Source organism: Corvus kubaryi, unplaced genomic scaffold, assembly GCF_017639235.1.
Source record: "Corvus kubaryi isolate FWS band 111438036 unplaced genomic scaffold, C.kubaryi_AGA036_p1.0 split2-37374, whole genome shotgun sequence".
NCBI classification, from domain to species: Eukaryota; Metazoa; Chordata; class Aves; order Passeriformes; family Corvidae; genus Corvus; species Corvus kubaryi.
The window spans coordinates 2,379,704-2,397,409 of NW_024582082.1; the positions used below are offsets into that span (position 1 = coordinate 2,379,704).

At 51.8% G+C, this 17,706-nt stretch overlaps 1 protein-coding gene across 1 annotated transcript; it reads left to right on the forward strand.

The window, feature by feature from the left end:
- Positions 1-1,166: 1,166 nt before the first annotated feature.
- Positions 1,167-6,237, forward strand: LOC121658098 (copper transport protein ATOX1-like). Its single transcript, XM_042014540.1, has 4 exons — positions 1,167-1,352; positions 2,838-2,913; positions 4,180-4,336; positions 6,025-6,237. Exons 1-3 carry the CDS (start codon positions 1,182-1,184, stop codon positions 4,311-4,313), a joined length of 381 nt encoding a protein of 126 aa, XP_041870474.1. The 5' UTR covers positions 1,167-1,181; the 3' UTR covers positions 4,314-4,336; positions 6,025-6,237.
- Positions 6,238-17,706: the final 11,469 nt, after the last annotated feature.

The window sequence follows — 17,706 nt, forward strand, 5'->3', positions numbered from 1 at the left end:
TCTAACACACCTGCAAAGGAGGAGGAAGGCCTGGAAGTTCTCAGATCCTTGCTCACCAGCAGGTGCTAGTCCAGGGACCCCGGAGAGCAGGAGGGAATGGGAACAGGCCGTGAGCCAGAGCTAAGCAGCTTCCAGGCAGCCATAGCTTTCCATTTGTTCGTGTCACGTCCCATCCCACATGTATCTATGACATGAAGCACTCGGAGATAGATCTCACCCTATAAAAATGACTTCCTGCCCACCACCACATCCATGAGCGCTGCCTAAACCCCTCCCTGCCATGCCTTGCAGCAAGAGATACACAGTGGATTGGCGTGGGGCCATGCTCAGCATTAATATCCTCCCCCAATACCTCCTGGCTATTTTTAGCCTAAGCCACGCTGCAATCTGCCAGTCCATAAATCAGCACTGCAGACTTTTACAAAGTTTAACGTGAGCCCAGTGACCCAGAACAACAGCCCGTCCCGAATAAACTCTGCCATGGGGATCCGGGACACGTCTCCACAGAGCAACAGTGGGGCAGGTAATTCTTCTTTTACAAAACCATCAGTGCACCTTAAAACGAGTGCCCTCACCCCCAGCTGGTGTGGCAGCAAACAAGAAACACCCTGGTTGTATTCCCTGCTACAGGTTGGGCTTCTCAACAGGAAGATGCTGAAACCCAGCACGTGGTCAGGAAGCGTCTCACACAGCGCAGCTCCGCCAGCTCTTCTCGGCCCCGATGTGATGCACTGTCCCCTCTCCAGCTTCCCTGTGAAAGCACCTGAGCTGCTCCCGGGCCCCCCAACAGCCTCCTCCACCTTGACACAAGTTTTTCAGAAAGGGACTCGTTTTTCATTCAAAGGACCATACAGCCAGGGAAGGGAAAAAAACAAAAAAAACAAAAAAAAAAAAACCCCAAAACCAAACAAAGCACCGCATCTTCAGGGACCAGCACCCTTCTTCTCAACCTGCTCTGCATTAGAGTCTCCCCCCAAACCTCCCTCCCTCGATATCCAGTCTACAGGACCTCTCCCAAGCCAATAAATCTCAAAACCTTAGAAGACGGAGAGGAACGAGCTTTCTTTAGCAGCCCGGCCCCATCTTCATGGCTCTCCCCACCTCCCTCCCACAGCCATTTGTCCGTGCTGATCTTTAGCCTGGAAGCGGGCACGGCACCCGGCAAGGTTTTGGAGCTCCACATGGACCAGTCCCCATCCCTCCGCCGCTTTTTCCTTCCCCCTCCGCGGCATCCCCGCCTCCCGAGGCCGCGGCCGCGCCATGGGGCCGGGCCCGGCCCGCCCCTTCCTCCGCGCCGCGCCCGCAGCCGCGACCGGCGATCCGGGATCCGGGGCCGCAGCTCAGCCATGCCGGTGGGTGCGGGCCGGGCGGCGGGGCCGGAGGGGCCCCGGGGGCTCTCTGGGGCTCTGTGGGGCTCGGTGGGGCTCTGTGGGGCCGGGGACGTGGCGGGGCGGCGGGGAAGGGAGGGCACTGCCCGGTACCGGGAGCGGCAGCGGGGCTCCCCCAGCCCTCGATGCTCCCGCAGTCCCCGAGGTTCCCCGACTCTCCGAGGCTCTTTCAGCCCCCCGGGCTCCTCATGCCCTCTTCCAGCCCCCGAACATCCGCAGGGTTCCCCCAGTCCTCGGGGCTCCCCCAAGCTCCTCGAGGCTCTCCCAGCTCCCCAGGGCTCCTCCAGCCTCTGGGACATCTCCCAACCCCTCCCCCGACTCTCCCAGTCCTCGAGGCTCCCCCAGCCCACTGGGTTCCCCCAATCCTCGGTGCTCCCCTAGTTTCACAGGGCTCCCGCAGCCCTCCAAAGCTTCCCCAGATCCTGCAGCACCACCACACCCCAAGGGTCCCCCAGTCCCCCAGGGCTCCCCCAAATTCCAAGGCTCCCCCGGTCCCGAACTCCCCCAAACCCCAGGTCCCCCCCCAGCTCCCAGGGCTCAGGCACAGAAGGGGAGCATTGATGGGAACCTCCTTCCCACTGCCCGTACACCTCCCCAAAGCATCCAAGGCCTTTGGGAAATAAAAATGAAGAAAATGGCAATTACACTGAAAAAAAACAAACTAATGGGAACTTCCATCCCAAGCTCCTTCCTGGGTGAATGATCCCAAGAGGATTTTAGCCTCGCAGTGGCAGGGGGCACAGGGTGGTTCTGAATAGAAGGAAATACAGGTTGCTCGTAACAAATGAACAATAGCTTTACTTCCCTTTTTTAAGGAAAGCAAAAAGCATGTGCAAGAGAAAGAAATTAGGACCCATCCAGTGCCAAAGGTTGAAGGCGGTGGTTAGTTACAGGCAAACAATGTTTTGTTGACCCAGTATTGCTCACAAGTGAAGATACTGCTGGGGCCCCAGTGGAGTGGAGGGATGAAAAAACAGCACAAATGCTCTTTAAATTTCTGTTCTATTTATATTTTTATTATTTTGGGGGCCAGAAGCCTTGTAGACACAAGAAGAACAGGGTGGGGAAGCACTGAAAACCTCTCAGACTTAAGTCGGTGAGGAGCTGGAGGCAGGAGATTTGCTTTTCCTGAGCTCCCCTGGGCAAGCTGAGTGAGTCCAGCAGGGGCTGTGGAGATGGCAACCTGTGCTGACTCTGGAGGTAGCCAGACAATCTCCAAAGGCCCCTCAGGATTATGCTGTGGGGGACAGCACAAGGACACCATAGGGAGGAGTACCAAGAGCTCTTGGTTTTGCTGAAGATCTCTTAGTGGGGTGTGTGTGGACCTTTTGGCTTGGGAGGCTTTGAACCTACCTCCACAAGGAAAAAGGCAAGTGTGGAAGACAAGTGCTTGTGGTGTGTTTCCAGCTGTGGCCTCCCTGACCCCTCGACTGCCTCTTTTCTTTCCAGAAACACGAGTTCTTTGTGGACATGACCTGTGAAGGCTGTTCCAATGCGGTCACCCGTGTCCTGCACAGGCTGGGAGGTGGGTCAGTGCTGGGTGTGGGACAGCCAGCTCCAGGGCAGTGCCCTGGGGTCCTCTATCCTGAAGGCTAACGCTGTGGGTGAAAGTTGGAAACTTCTCCTTGCTCTGTTCTGAGCCTGCTCCTTAGCTGGTAACAAGTCACTGGTTGTTTGCAGGTCCGTGACCCTTGGAGAAGTGTCAAGGGAGGAAGGAGCTGCCGTGGCTGCAGGTGGCTCTGAGTCACCAGGGCCTCACCCTGAACCCTCTGGGAAGGACACTGGTAGACCCCAGCTCAGGCTGCCAGAAGGAAGGGAGGTGGATGTCCTGCCTGGCCTTGTTTCCAAGGAGGCCTGGGGTGTCTGTGGTGCTTCCCTGAATGTGTCATCAGCAGTCACAGTGAAGAGCTGCTGAGCAGAGCATTCGGTGGTTGTCTGTGTAGGCTATTTTTAATACCACCTGGAAAATTATAACCCATGTCTCCTGTTTGCTGGCATTTCCCAGAGAGAAGGATCTGGCCTGCACTCGTCAATTGTGAGGACCTGCTCCCCTCCAAGGGAGAACAGCTTCCAGCCACCAAGGCAAAGGCCTTGCAACTTGTTCCAGACCCCATTACCAGGCTGTAACAATCCCATTTTCTCTGTGTGTGGTTGGCAGCACCTCTATCACTCTTCAACAGGCTGGCCAGTATCAGCCTCATGTGATGATGTGGCAGAGCTCTCAAAGGTGATACACACCTACAAGTGTTGTGAAAATACATAACTGGATGGAGACTGCATGTCCAGTTCCTCTCACTGGACTGAGAGTGGCTCACCTTTATTAGCCACTGGGAAATCCACATGTGGAAATGTCTTTTCCCTCCTTCTACTTCTAGCTGTTAGGTGGTACCACCAGTTTAGGAATCCTGTCCTGAGCCTTTCCTAACCCTATCCATACTAAACCAGGCTGAGCCCAGGCTGAGCTGGGTGGAAATCTTAGTGGTTGGTTTAAACTCAGCTTACTCTGATTCCTGCATGAGTGATTGCGTTGATCCAAGGTGGGGTGAGCACATAAAAGCAGGTGAGAGACTGGTGCCTGATGTACAGCTAGAGCAGATCTGGCTTTCTTCACACCACTGCTGGCAGGACACCAGGTTGGTTTTACTGGCTGGTGGTGGTATCAGAGTGCGCTGGCAGAAGATAAATGTCCATTTGACTGGTGGCCTGGGGAGCACAGATGTGTGAAGGTGAGCTTTCTCTGTGCTTACACCATTTGGCTGCTTCTAATTATGCAAAATTTTTTTCCTCATAGGTGTCAACTTTGACATTGACCTGCCCAACAAGAAGGTGTGTATCGACTCGGAGCACAACGTTGACACCCTGTTGGAAACCCTCAAGAAGACTGGAAAGAATGCTTCCTACCTCGGGGAGAAGTCTGCACAGTAGCCTTGCCTGGTGTGAGGAGCTAGGTATATACCAGCTGTATCCAGTGTGGAAGAGAGTCATCTGAGCTTTTTCCAGCTCTCCCAGTAAAACAGGCTTCTTCCTGGAAAGCACAAATTTAAAAAGACCTGCAGGTCCAGCTTCAGCAAACCCCTCATATCCGAGAAGCAGCTGGAGCACACACAGGGACCCCTTAGCTATCCTGCAAAGACCGTGTGATCCCAGCCTTGGCTGTAGTTAAGAGGTAGAACTCAGCCTCTGTGCCATTCCCAGGTGAACCTAGAGTTTGCCAGAGCATATTGCGCATGAAAACAAATCCCAAACGCGCTTAACAGCTGGCCAGAGAGAGTGGTGGGCCCCAGCAATAGCAGTGAGGGTGATGGGACACAAAGACCGCTGTGGGTGCGTGATGCTGTGGGTTGGTTCTTACCACAAGGACCTCCAACAGCTCTTGATAACGCTGTTAATCCTCCACTAAACTCAAGAATGGAAAAACAGCAGCTCCCTGGCACTCTTCTGGATGTAAAATGTTGGGTTTCAGAATAGCTCCCAGTACACACAGTCCCTGGCCAACTGTCTACCCCAGTGACAACCCGATTGTTGCAGCCTGTCAATTTTCCCAGAATTCCAGCACTATGAAGACATGTACAAAACTCTCCTGACTGTAAAATATATTGGCAGACAAGGTTCAATTTCAGTAGGAAAGAATAAAGTGGGAGAGGGCTGCCCACTCACTGCATGTATTGTTCTTTACTGTGCAAAATTATTACATTGCATCTCCTAAGAATTTGTTTCTGTCAGTGGAGCTTTCTGGTCCAATGACATTTTTTTAAATGGTCTAGTTGGATGATCACAAATACCCAGCACAGATGCACTGAAACTAGTTCATGCTGATTTAATTCCCAGTCAGTAAATTAAATCGGGATTTATACCAGCAGGAATTAAACTGATACAAGAAAGAGCTGAGCTGATAGTGATGTGTGTGCAATAGATCTGCATTGTTTAATAGACCGACAACAGATTTAAAATCTGCAGTTTGTATCATTTGAGCAGGCTCTCAGTGCTTCTTAGAAATTGTTTAAAATCATAGCTGTAATCAAATAACACCCCCACTTCAACAGAGAGAGGCGTGCTCTGAATTGATTATTGCCTCAAATAGTTTTCAGTATTGACTGCAAGGGCTGTTACAACTTGCAGGGAGTTGTGGACTATGTGTCAAGTGCCTGCAGAATTTAACTATTACAGCACAGTCAGTCTCAAATAACAGGGATGTGTCTCTTTTCCTGGCCCCATTTTCCCATTTCTTTCCTTATATGACATCAGGGCAGCTGGTGAGTCAGTTCAGCTGGCCAGCGTGGCAGAACATTTCTCTGGATGCGTTTGTTTTCCTGTTGGATTTTTACTGAAGCTCTTTGACTTATCCAAGAATCGTAAGATCCAAAACAAAGGAGAGCAGGGGACTGGACTGCCCTTGCAAGATCCCTTTAGCAGTCAGGCTGAAAATCTACTAAATGTAAGTTTTGCACACCACATAGGGAATATTTTTTAGGGGCCCATCTGTAAAAGGAAGGAGGGAAGTTGCAAGTCCTTGGCTCTGGTGGATTGATTTCCTTTGTCTTGTGACCGACAGAGGGCATCTCTGTATAACATTATCTCTGGGCCTTGGTATTCTTTTCCTTTTATTTATTTATTTATTCATTTATTTATTTTGCAGGAACTCAAACATGACTTCAGCAAAAAGATGGCTTAACTGTTTGCATGTTTCCCGACTTGCTGTGTCATTTGACCTTTACCAGATGTCGGAAAGTAGAGGGCTGGTGGGAGGAGACTGCTGTGCCTTGGGCTTTAGAAGTGGAGAGATCTAGAGGAGGAGGTTATGTCGTGTTTCTAGTCCCACAGTAAATCGAGGCGCTGCTTTTAACTTTCAGTGCATGTCTGTGTGTCCTGTGTGTCTTTGTACTGCTTTGAGTGGTTTTCTGTGAAAGAGATGGCTTTTAGGGATGGGAAACTCCCCTTCCCATGCAAGACAGGTCTCCCAGGAAATTGCAGCTATCCTTAGAAGTTGACTGCAACCTCTGCCTGAGGGACACATCTCAGGAGAACTGTGCTTGAATGTCACTTAGATTCAGGGAATCTGTGTCTTGGAAGTTGTTTTTCCATCACAGAACATACAAGCTTTCCATCTGGGATGCAAGTTCTGGGAAGGGACTTTTGCAGCCCCCATAGGTCAAGGATAACCCGGTGTCCTTTTGAGCTCGGTGGGGCCGTGAGGCACAGGTGTGCAGAGGAGAATGCCTGAGCTGATGAGAAATACAGAAGGGATGGAGGAAGGAGAAGGGTGTGGGCACATCCAAGGTCTCTTATTTCCTGGCCCCAGGGACCAGTGGTCTGGGCTGTACTGTTGCTTTCATTTAATTCAGGTTTTCAGCCCAGGGGAGGGATTGCATGTGTGTGTCCCAGTCCGCTGTCTCTCGTTTCACATGGGGGACGTCTCCCATGCCTACCAGTCACATGGGGCTTGTTCTACAGAAAAGAAAACCAGCTAAGATTTGGAGGAAAAGATTACTCTACATTTTAGAGAATTTTTGCACTTGTACAAAGAGATTGCTTTTGACATAATTGCAATTTATTTTTTCCTAGAGTAGTTTACTGCTTCAAAGTCCTTTACCTTTGATCCAAGCGTGATTAATTGCTGTAGGTGCACTTGCAGGGAGCTGGAGAGGCACTTCAAGGAATGTGTTGCAGACACTTTTTATTACTGTTTAGTTTAAGGGAAGCTAAAGGCCACATCACTGCTTTATTTTCTTCTATTAAAATCTCCCAGTGGCAGGAAGTTTCCAGAGCCAAGACCCAGACTCACAACCTATTTCTGCTTTGTGTCCATGCACTCAGATGCCCAGTGTGACCCCTCCAGGGTCCTGGGGAGTGAGCGAATCCCTTTCCCTAGACTGCCCTTGCTCCTCTGAGCTGATGTTTGCCAATCTCAGTTATGATTTATTGCTTTCAGCTTCCTCCCAGGCTTGGCCAGTGCCCAGCTGGTGCCTGTGGCTCAGCTTTGGTGGCAGTGGCTGGGGGAGGACGTGTGCTGGCAGCTTGGTGAGGAGCTGGATGGCACAGCTGGCCTTGGAGCCAGCAGTCCTAGTGGCACTTGCTGTCTGCCAGGCTGGCAGGGGGACTGGCAGGTGCCCACACAGGGCAGCTCCCACTCTGTCCTGCTGAAACCAGGCTGCTCATCCTCGGTTTCTGTGGTGCTGCTTATGCTGTCCACACTCCCCAGGCTGTTCTGCTCCCTTTTCCTTGCTCTCTTTTGGGTAAAGCCTGCTTATCTCTGAGACAGACGAGGAGAGGTTTCTACCCACAGCCAGCTGGGAGGTTCGTGCTGATACCTGAAGTTCCAGCACCCATCTGCAGGGCTGCCATCTCCCAGCTCTCCCCTCCGTTGTTCAGTGTGGGCAGAGAGGCCAGACACTGCTGAAAGCTCTGGCCTGCTGAGTAATGACACCCTGTGGCAATCCTTACTTTGGAGTGTGGGCTGCACTTGGGCTGAATACAGCTGGGATAGGGAAGTTAGGGCAGGATGGCTGAGTCTGAACAGAGCAGCAGGCCTGCAAGGTGGCTGCTTGAGAGGTTTATGGAGAAGCTTTGGGAGAAAATACAACTTCATAGACTAAAAGTGTAAGAGAGTCCCTGCAAAGTTTCTTTGTTCCACCACTGCCCAACTGCAATGTCTTCATTTATCACGTTGGCCTGAACTTGACTGCATCTCACGGAGAGGGACCCCAGCAAGCCCACATGGATAATGTGGCCACAATATTTTCCACAGGAAACAATATGCCAGACACTGAGGCTGTGAGGCTGTTTTCAGACGCGGAAATGCTCAGTTTGCAATGCAAACAGGAAAGGGTGGCACTTGGAAAAGGAGTTTTCCTATACCACAGACACCCTGGCTCTGCAGGACATCCCAGTGACCTGCTGGAAGAGTGATGTGTCAGCAGGATGAGCAGCTGGTGAGGTCCATGGTGCATTGCCATCCATGAATATGTCGTCCCAGCAGCAGGGAGACTTCACTTCTGATTTCTTTTTTTCTTTTTTTTTTTTATTTCTTCACTTCTGGTTTCTTCAGAAGGGTCTCAGCCCAGCTCCAGCTGAACTGTGAGAATCCATGAACTGCCTCTAGCTGCAGCACCAGTAAGAACTGGGAAAACCCTGAGGGACAGGCTTTAAAAGTTCTTTTGTTTCCCCTGCCTCAAAATGATCTTCCCTTCTGACCCCCCCCCACAGTGTTTCCAGCAGACAGCATTTGCTTTTCTCACCCATCTCTGTAGTGTTTGCAGCATTGCTGCTGTGCTTCTGGGTGTCATTTTTCGCCCAGTGTTACCTTCCCCTGCTTTTTAAACAGAAATCTAATTTCAGTGGAAAAGTCTACAGCCTCCAAAGCCCAATCCTTTATCCACAAAAGAAAAGCCGTGGTTATCCCAGGGCCGCCTTAAGCACCACTGGCTTTTGGGCACTTTCTAATTACCTGATGACAGGCGGGGATGATTTTAGCCAAAGGAGCAGTTGTACTCAGTCAAACCACCCAGTAAATGAGAGAATTTCCAAAATAGCACCGCAGCCTGCAGAAAGCAGGCAAGGGACAGGAGATCCCCCCTCAGTGCCTGCAAATGGTGATTCCTGGTGGCTTGGAGAGGTAAATTGCTGTGAAATTTCAGGGTGGGAAAGATGGCTTCAGTTTGCAACAATCTCAGGAATTTCACAGGCGTGTCGTGTCTGGGTGTCGAGACAGTTACACGGGGGATTCATTACCAAAAGATGGGGATTTTCTGGTCTTACTGTGCTTCTAAATGTTTGCTGTAAGAAACAGCCCGCCCCAGGCTTCCACCTTCACTCACCTGCCTGTTCGCAGCCCAGGCACAGCAGGGCAGAGCTGGGAAGTGATGAGCACCATGACTGATGTTTGGCTGGTGGGCAGGATCATACCCCCACGCTTTTGGGGTCAACATCAGCCCTGAGCAGCTGCACATTGAGCTAAAGCTGTGCAGCTGGACCTGGAGGTTGCCCTGGGCTTGGTGTTCAAAGTCACGAGCGTCACCTGAAGTGGTCAAACATCTCTGCACATAACATGGTCCTTCAGAGGGACTCCAAACTGGCTGGAAAAAGCTTGGTGGTCTCTCTGAACTAAATGTGCTGATCTTGAATCGATAAGGTCTGCAAAGACCCAGTCTACCTCATTGTGAGGCCACAGTTGGGCTGAGGCCGCTCTGTGCTGGGTCATTTGCAGAACTGTCCCAATGCAGCACTGGCATACAGAGCAACATCAAAGGCCCTGGCTGGTTTCCAACTCCCCTGTTGATACATGCAGATTCCCCGGGGTGACCATCACAGGCAGCTTTCCACATTGCAGCTTCCAAAACAGCAAAACACACAGGGACCTGACAGACTCCCCCTCCAAAACAGGAAAACACACAGGGTTCTGACAAACTCCCCCTCCAAGACTGTGGCAGCAAAAATAGAAGAAAACCACCCAACAAATCAAACAAACAAAAACCAGGCTTAATTAAGGACTTCAAGAGCAGGAAATGTGCACACGTGTGCTTGCCAGAGCACAAATATTTTCTTTTGGAGCTGCTTTCTCCAAGGGTTCAGTAAGGTGATCGAGGCTGGGTTACAGAGCAAGGGTAGCAAACAGTTCCCAGCCCCTCCGGAAGGCAGCGGCCACAGGGCACTGCTGTTCTGCATCCTTCCCAATGCTCTGGCTTTTGGCTTTAGGCTCCCACAGTATATACTGAAGCTATTCAACAATTTGGCTAAAAGCAGATGGGGAGGGAGAGAAAACAAAGTCAAACGAGAGGGAGAAAGGCAGCTTTTGTGCAGCCTCTGTTTGCAAAAGACAGCCCAAGCCCCTTTTGGACTAAGGTTTAATTTATTGGGCTCTGGAGAGCTGAGGTTCACAGTCCCACAGCTGCTGCAGGCAGTGGCACATTGGGGCAGCGGCTGGGAGCGGGTGGGAGCAGCTCTGATAAGTGAGGAGCTTCCCCAGAGGGGCTCTGGGATACACAGGACAAGATGCAAGGACCTGGCTGCTCTGGGGGGAGCAGATCTGCCCTCTGACTCTTCTGCTACATGGGCCTGTCCCAGGTCACCTGGAAGGGATGAGGGAAACTGGTCTGCATAGACAGGAGCCTTCAGCCTGGCCCTTCCTGCTATTGTCCCCCTGCTCCTCGTGTCTGTTCCTGAGCATCTCCCAAAGCCCTGCTGGGTGCTGCAGAGCTAGGTTCATATTTCCTCTTCACCAGTCCAGACTAGTGGGTTGCTGTCACTGGGGCAAGACACAGCCAGAAGAGAGATCCTGCAGCATTTCAGACTTTTCCACAATTCCCACCTGGTATGAAATTCCCAGGGCAGGACCCTCTCTCTCAGCCCATCTGAGACCTGCTCACCCATTTTCAACAGATGGGTGAGAAAACACTAAAACAACAAACACAACTCATCCCCTTGTAAAACCTTAAAAAGGAGGTGCCTGAACAGACCAGGAATCCACTGTGTGCAAGTACCATTTCAGATGGAGCAATTCCCCCCCTCCGAAGCTCCTGCTGGGCCGTGGGCAGAGCTTGGCCCACAGAAGCCAATGTCAGCAGAGTGCACAATGCCCAGCAATCACAACCAGGGCCTCGAGCTTAATCTGTTGTGCACAGCTTCAAAAAACCCAGCCCACACAGCTATTGTCAGGGTGATCCCACCGATTGCATCAGTAGTCTGCATGGGACACAGGGCTGTCTCCAGGGCTCCGGGCAGGGGTGCCTGGGGAGCAGCCCTGGGGTCCCTGGGGCTGTCTCGGGCTCTGTGGACAAGCCACAGTGCAGGCTTGTGCTGTGCTGCTCTACAAATAGAGCCTAAGGTCCTTTGGCTTTTCCCTTGCCTTTGTGTCTCTGCTGAGCTGGTGGGAGCTGGTTATTACTATTGTATTATTGTATTATCCCCACAAAGGCATGGGACAAAGGCAAAGGGTCTCCCTTTGGTGGAGAAAACCCTGGTACCAGCATTTGCATCTGTATTTCCCTGTGGTTTTTCCTTCCCCTGCATCTGTCCAGCGCTCCATGCTTGTGCCCTCCCAGGAGCAGCCAGCAAAGCAGGCAGCTCGGTGGGAACGATCCAATTTCCAAGGCAACTGGGATGGGACTGAGTCCAGAGTGTCCTTGACTCACAGAGCCGCTCTTATTTCTCCAGTTTCCTCTCCATTTGCTTTCTTAATTCAGCCTGTCCTTTGCCAAAAAAGCAGAGATGTGGCACATCCAGAGTCCTCCCCACTGGCTTTACAGCTGCTGGGGGATTTTTAGCTTTCCAGTTTCAGTAGCAGCCCTCCAAGCTTGCCTTGCCCTGAGGTCAAAATATGTCAAAGTATGGTCGAAGCAAGAGCATAGGAAGGCAGGAGGCTGGCTCTAACTCTAAAGGCTCTGTGCTGAGCTTCTCGCCAAGGGTCCGTGTACTGAAGACACAGACGTCTATCCCCAGGTATGGATCACTATCCTTTGCCACTAGTGCTGGTCAGCTCTGCTATGAACAGCTGAAGATGCAAGTCCTGATGTGTCCAGAGAAAAACCAGAAACATGGAGTCCAGAAATCATCTTGGCAAAGTGTCTCCAAGCCCCTCCTGCCATCCCCTTGCTTTCCTTCTCCCTGACAGAGAACTGTTCACAATTCCTTCAAGCAGGGTCTCAGCATGCCAGTGGAATGGCATGGGCTCAGCTGCACCCCAGGCCTTGCAGGAAGCCAGCAAACCTTCCCTGTGGGCCACCCAGAGATCCAATGAACAGCAGGAGATGCACTCGGGATCAATGCTGAAGAGCCACTTTGAGGCAAAGGGAGCGGAGCATGAACTGCTCTTTGCCATGGAAAACAATAGACCCAACCCAATGCCAGAGAGTGTTAAAATTCATCCCTAGACCAGGATAATGCTGAAAACCTCCAGCTGTTATTTCCAGATTTGCAACCCCAACAGAGGAGCGGCCAGTTCCTGCCAGAGCAGCAAACTTGTTTGTGTGTCTGCGTCAAACTGAAAGCCAGGCGTTGCTCCCCACACCGTCATTGTCCCTCTGTCCCCGGCGGTTTCAGCCTCGCAGCTGGGGGGGAGCAGGACGGAAAGTGTCCCTGTCCCAATTGCGATGGGCCCACCCTGGTTTGCAGGGCAGACCTTGCTCCCGGGCTGGGGACCAGCGGCTGGAGCCCCTCCCAGACACATCAGGCTGGGACCACACTCCAGATGTGACCATTGGTAGGGGCAAGAAGAGGGGCCAGGAGATGAGATCTCGCTCCCAGTTAGTCCCTCCCTTCATTTCTTCCACACAGCTCCCAAAAACTCAGGAAGACAGATAAACCTTCTGATTTGGGGAGGGGTCAGAAAAAGAGATCTCACTTCTCATCCAGCTTTTTCACCCACACTTTCCATCCAGAAGCAGAACAGATTCCCTCGGTAGCACTCACTATTTGTAATGCCTTGGAGAAAAACCAGCATGAATGGCCCAGCCTTGAGCGAGATGACATCAGTGTCAGGCCAGGCACACCTCAGGCAGTGAGGATGCTGTTCTTGGGGGTTGCAGTGGATGACTTTTAAAGGTCCCTTCCAATCCAAACTCTTCTATGGTTCTGGGATTCCTCAGAGTTGCCTGGGGAGAGAAGCAGGAAAGGAGCCCTTGGGCACAGGCAGGAGCCAAGCTCCCTCGGCAGCTGCCCGGGTGCCCTCGCTGTGCACAGCTTCATCAGCCTCTGTGTGCATTAGCGAAGGGAATAGGTGAACATCCCCACAGTGGGTTTGGTGCCTGGATCCAGCTGGGTGGCCATCAATTATCCAAAAGCACAGTGTGGTCTCCCTCCTGTTTTGCAGCTGAGTATCTCCAGACGGGCCCAGACAATTCCCTGCACCATCCCCCTCATTGAGAAAGCTGCTGTTTCCTTAATTTCCCAGTTCCCACCTTTTCCCCCTCAGTGAACAACAGAATATTTTGAGTGTTCATGCCATTAAAAATCCACTCCATTAATCTTGGTAGTAAATCCTGGGCAATCTTGCTGCCTGGGGTGACGTGGGCAGGCACGGGAGAGGATGCAAGTTGTACCTTTGGGCACATCTGAAGTTAAGGGACTGTGGGGTGACATAACCAATGCTTGTGTCTCATCTCTGTAATTTTCTGGTTAGTCTTTGCAGATGCCTGATACAATTAATGTTCATTAGCAATCTCACAGCAGCATCACACAGGAAAGAGTCCAATGTTCTCTCCCTCAGAGCCCCCATTTCAGGAAGAATTTTTTCTCTCTGCTTTTCCCATAAAATAGAAGCTTAAAAGGGACTTCTCCAAATCTGGTAGGGTTTTTTAACTGTGATTCTGGTCCCTCCATTTCCTTAAACAGCTGTTGATAACATATGCAGGGCATACGGCGTGGGGAAACACTGCTAATTTTAGCAGCAGGTCCTGAGGGAGGGACCCTGCTCTGGGCTAGGCGCAGGATGGAAAGTCACTGTGTTTGCTCAGGGCCCCACATGACCTCGCTATTTTGGGGCTGCCCACGTCCCACCTTGCCCCAAGCTCACAGACACGGTGCAGTATCAGCCCCAAGCCTTCCCACAGCCCTGCCCACAGCACTGCTCCTGCCAAACCCCGGCCAAACGGGATGGTGGTTTTCTGAAGGGAAGTAAACAAGCTTCAGGGCTAAATTGAGATCCCCAGAACTCATCACACCGAAGCAGTGATGGACGAGGTATTTTCTGCCCACATATGTCCGCTGTATTTTCATCCAGCTAAGGGGGTTGTGTCCTCTTGGGTTTCCTTTACTCCCTCATCAGTGAAATTCCATCAAGCTCCATACAGATGATGCAAATGATTCCCCCACTGACTGGCCCTTGCAAGGAGCAGAATATCTGTGCATGGCCTTAAAGATCTGAATTGCTCAAGGTAGGAATATTTTAAGGAACTTGAACTCCCTGGAGTAAAATCCACACTGGACAGGGGAGCTTAGAGTGGTTCAAAAGTGCACTAGGAGATGATTTGAAAGGAGCCAGCAAGCAGAGATGGTGTGGAGGTCAGTGCTTGCACTTGGTGTTGGCCTGGAGTGGCTGTGTTTGTAAATCACAGTCACCAGATGTTAAAATCACGAAGTGGCTCTCAGCACTGCCTTTTACTAGCCCTGCCTACCTGACCCTACACCCTTTCACACGGCTCCTGCATGACAGGGGTGGCTCAGGCTCACAGGATATCCTGCCCCAAAGTCTTGTCAAAAAATATTTCCTACTGTCTCCCCTAATATCCTCTTTGCCAGCTTCTACAGCTGCCTGTGACTGGCTGTGGTGATGTAACCCCAGTGGGCAACCAAGCACCAGCACAGCTGCTTGCTTTTCCCTCTGTAGCCCATCCTTCCAAAAGAATGTCGCCAAAACCAATCCCATTTTGTCTCTTCTAAGGGGCACCCTGTTCATGGAGCCTCCTGCATCTGGCAGCCTGGCTCAGTCATCTGGTACATCTCAAGCCAGGGCTTGTTCTGAAGTGAGCTCAGCTCGAGCAGAAAGTGTCAGAGCAATAGATAGAAAAATGTGGATTCTCAGGGTGGATATGTGTGGGCTCAGCCGGGGGTGGCCCAGGCACCTCAGGCACCTCCCGCCCTGTGTCCTGCCTGGATGCAGCCACAGCTCTCGCACAGCTCAGCTCCCACCCAGGGATGCTGTAGGAGTTCATCCACCAGCAGTGCTAGAGGGGATGTGGCCTCTCGGGATCGCTCTGTCCGGTGCCTGTCCTGGCTTGTGTCACAGCAGGACACAGGCTGTGCAGGGGGCAGGGGATGGGGAGCAGCTGGGAGCACGGAGCCGTGCACACACCGAGTTACTGTAAGCGGGGCAGGGCTGCCCGGGAGCGGGGATATTTTGATAGGGTTTTGCCAGCAATGAGGGTTAATAGGAGGACACTAAAGTCCTGTTTTTCAGCCTCCACAGGGAACTGCTAAACTTTCCAGGCTTCAACTCATATTCCAGCTTGCCTGTCACCAGTGTGCCTTGCCCTCCTCAAGACTGGCTTTCCCTCCTCCTCTTTGCCTCTGGCAATGCACAAGCCTGGAGCGAAAGCAGCCCTCACTTAAAGCCCATGTTCTCAGCTTCTGGATCCTGGGGACAGCAAGTTATGCTGAGGACACCAAATCCTGCTGCCTGCTTTGCTTCAGCTGCAATTCCAATCCATGGCAGCTCTGCCCCATCACTGCTTGGCCCCACAGACACTCACCAGCCTGCCCACTGCATCACATTCCCAAAGGGAGCCTTCTAAATGGGCTCCCAGCATAGACATGGCCCAGAAAAACCATTGCTTTCCTCCCTTAGATGTAAGTTGGTATGGCCAATTAAATTAAGAAGGGTTGTAGGGTAAGTAGCCAACTCATCTGAGAATCAAGCTTCTCTTAGAGGACCTCACACTCATGACCCAAAAAACCCAATGCAGCTGGCCCCCGAGAGCCTTGTGAACCCTCGAATTTGCCTTTCTGGTCTTTTCCTCACCCATGGTTATGTCCACTGCTCTCCAGATGGCATTTGATGTTCTGGGGCTGGCACAGCTTCACCTGGGTATTCCCATCAAAGCTGCCTTTTAGACTGTTTCTCCATGGAAAAGAGCTGCCACTGCAGCCCAGGAGCTTCCCTCTCCCCACATGCCCCAAGGGCTTGAAAGTGGATTCCTGTTTATTTCCTCAAGCAGTTCTATTAATATCCTTCAAAAGCTGCCAAACCGCATCTGTCAGGCCCAAGAGGACTCAAAAGTGCATTGTAGGTAAACACCAGGAGCAAGGTGGGACTACCTGGACGTAGCAGTCCTTCCCTCCTGGAAGTTTTATTTCACCTTCTGCAAGTCACAGGCACAAGTGCAGCACAAAGCCTCAAGCAACAGCAGAGGAGGGCTGAGACACCCGACTGTAATTCAGGCACACAACATCCTCGTGCCCAGGACTAATAGGGAACAGCCCCTTGCAGAAAGGGGCCTTTTGGAACAATCAGGTTTTTTGGATACTGTAGGTGTTGGGCTGGGACTAAACTCAGCCAGGCTGGATGTGCCTGGGTGTTTCAAATCAGCTGAGGACGGCTCTTGTGTGCCGGTGCCTGGTGCAATGTGTCCAGGCAGGGCTGTGGGGACTCTGCCACAGGGACATGGTGAGGGGCTACAGCCAGAGGGGTTTAATCTGCCACCCTCTCTGGGTGTTCAGACGTGATGCCCATGAGCAGCATCCTGGGCAGCGCAGGGGCAGCTGCAGCACACAGAGCTCCTGTCTTGCACCACAGCTGAGGAAGGTGATGGATTTTTTTCCCCTGCTTCTTTGGCCTCAGTTTGGTTTCAGGGAGGACAGACAGGCTTCTCCCAAGCTTGCAGCCCCACACATTTCCAAGTGAGTGAGATGATAATGCAGGGGGAGTTTGAAAGAGGCAGAGGAGAGACCTTCCCCATGGGGCATGGAAGAGCCTTCCACCAGAGAACCCTGGGACAGCTGTGAGAGCCCACACACATCATGGAAAGAGCAAGACATTTCACAGTAAGCCTGTCCTGCTTTCTAGCTCTGCAGCCTGCTCCCAGGCTGTGACTCACTGCAGAGCCGTGCACAGCTGGTTTTCCATCTCCTGCCCTGCTGGCCTCTGGATTACAGCTGAGAATCTGCAATGACATCCACTCCTCCTTCTCCGTCTGCTTCTGACCAGCACCCCAGTGCAGGCACAGGAAAAGACCTTGAGCATCCGTCTGCTCCATCTGAACCAGGCATCAGTCCTATGGCTCAGCTCAGGGGCAGAGTCCCATCCCATCTTCCTTGTCCTACATGAGACACTCTCAGGCATGTTCCCAAGATAGTTTGGGTTCATCCTGCCCTGTGCAGATGGTGCTTTCAGTGGCCCTACATCTGCTTAGTGCGAGCCCAGAGAGCACAGCCCTTCTGCCTCTGATCTGCTTCTGAAATGGAAAAAACCAGAAACCCTCCAGCTGACACACTCCCAGAGAGCAGGAGAGATGGGAAATTCCTGGGATAAGCAGATTCCTGTCTGCTCTGCATTTACTCTCAACTTTTCCTGAGCTGGGTGCTGGGCTCCCACCCCTGCAGCCATTGACTTCCCCCACACTGCCCTGCACCTGTGAGGAGCTCAGGCTTCAGCCACACACCCAGGGATGAAGACTTAGCAAATTACATTACCACAGTGGTTCCAGGGCATCCTGTTTATTTATATGCACTTTGGGTTCATTGTTTTGCAGCAGCCTCCACCAGCAATTAATGCAGACACATCCTCTAGAGAAAAACTCATTAAAGAATCCCTCCCAGAGCAGAGGGAAGGAAAGGCTCCTCAGACTGACAAATTAGTGAGCAGAAGATGGCAGGATTATTAATCCACACT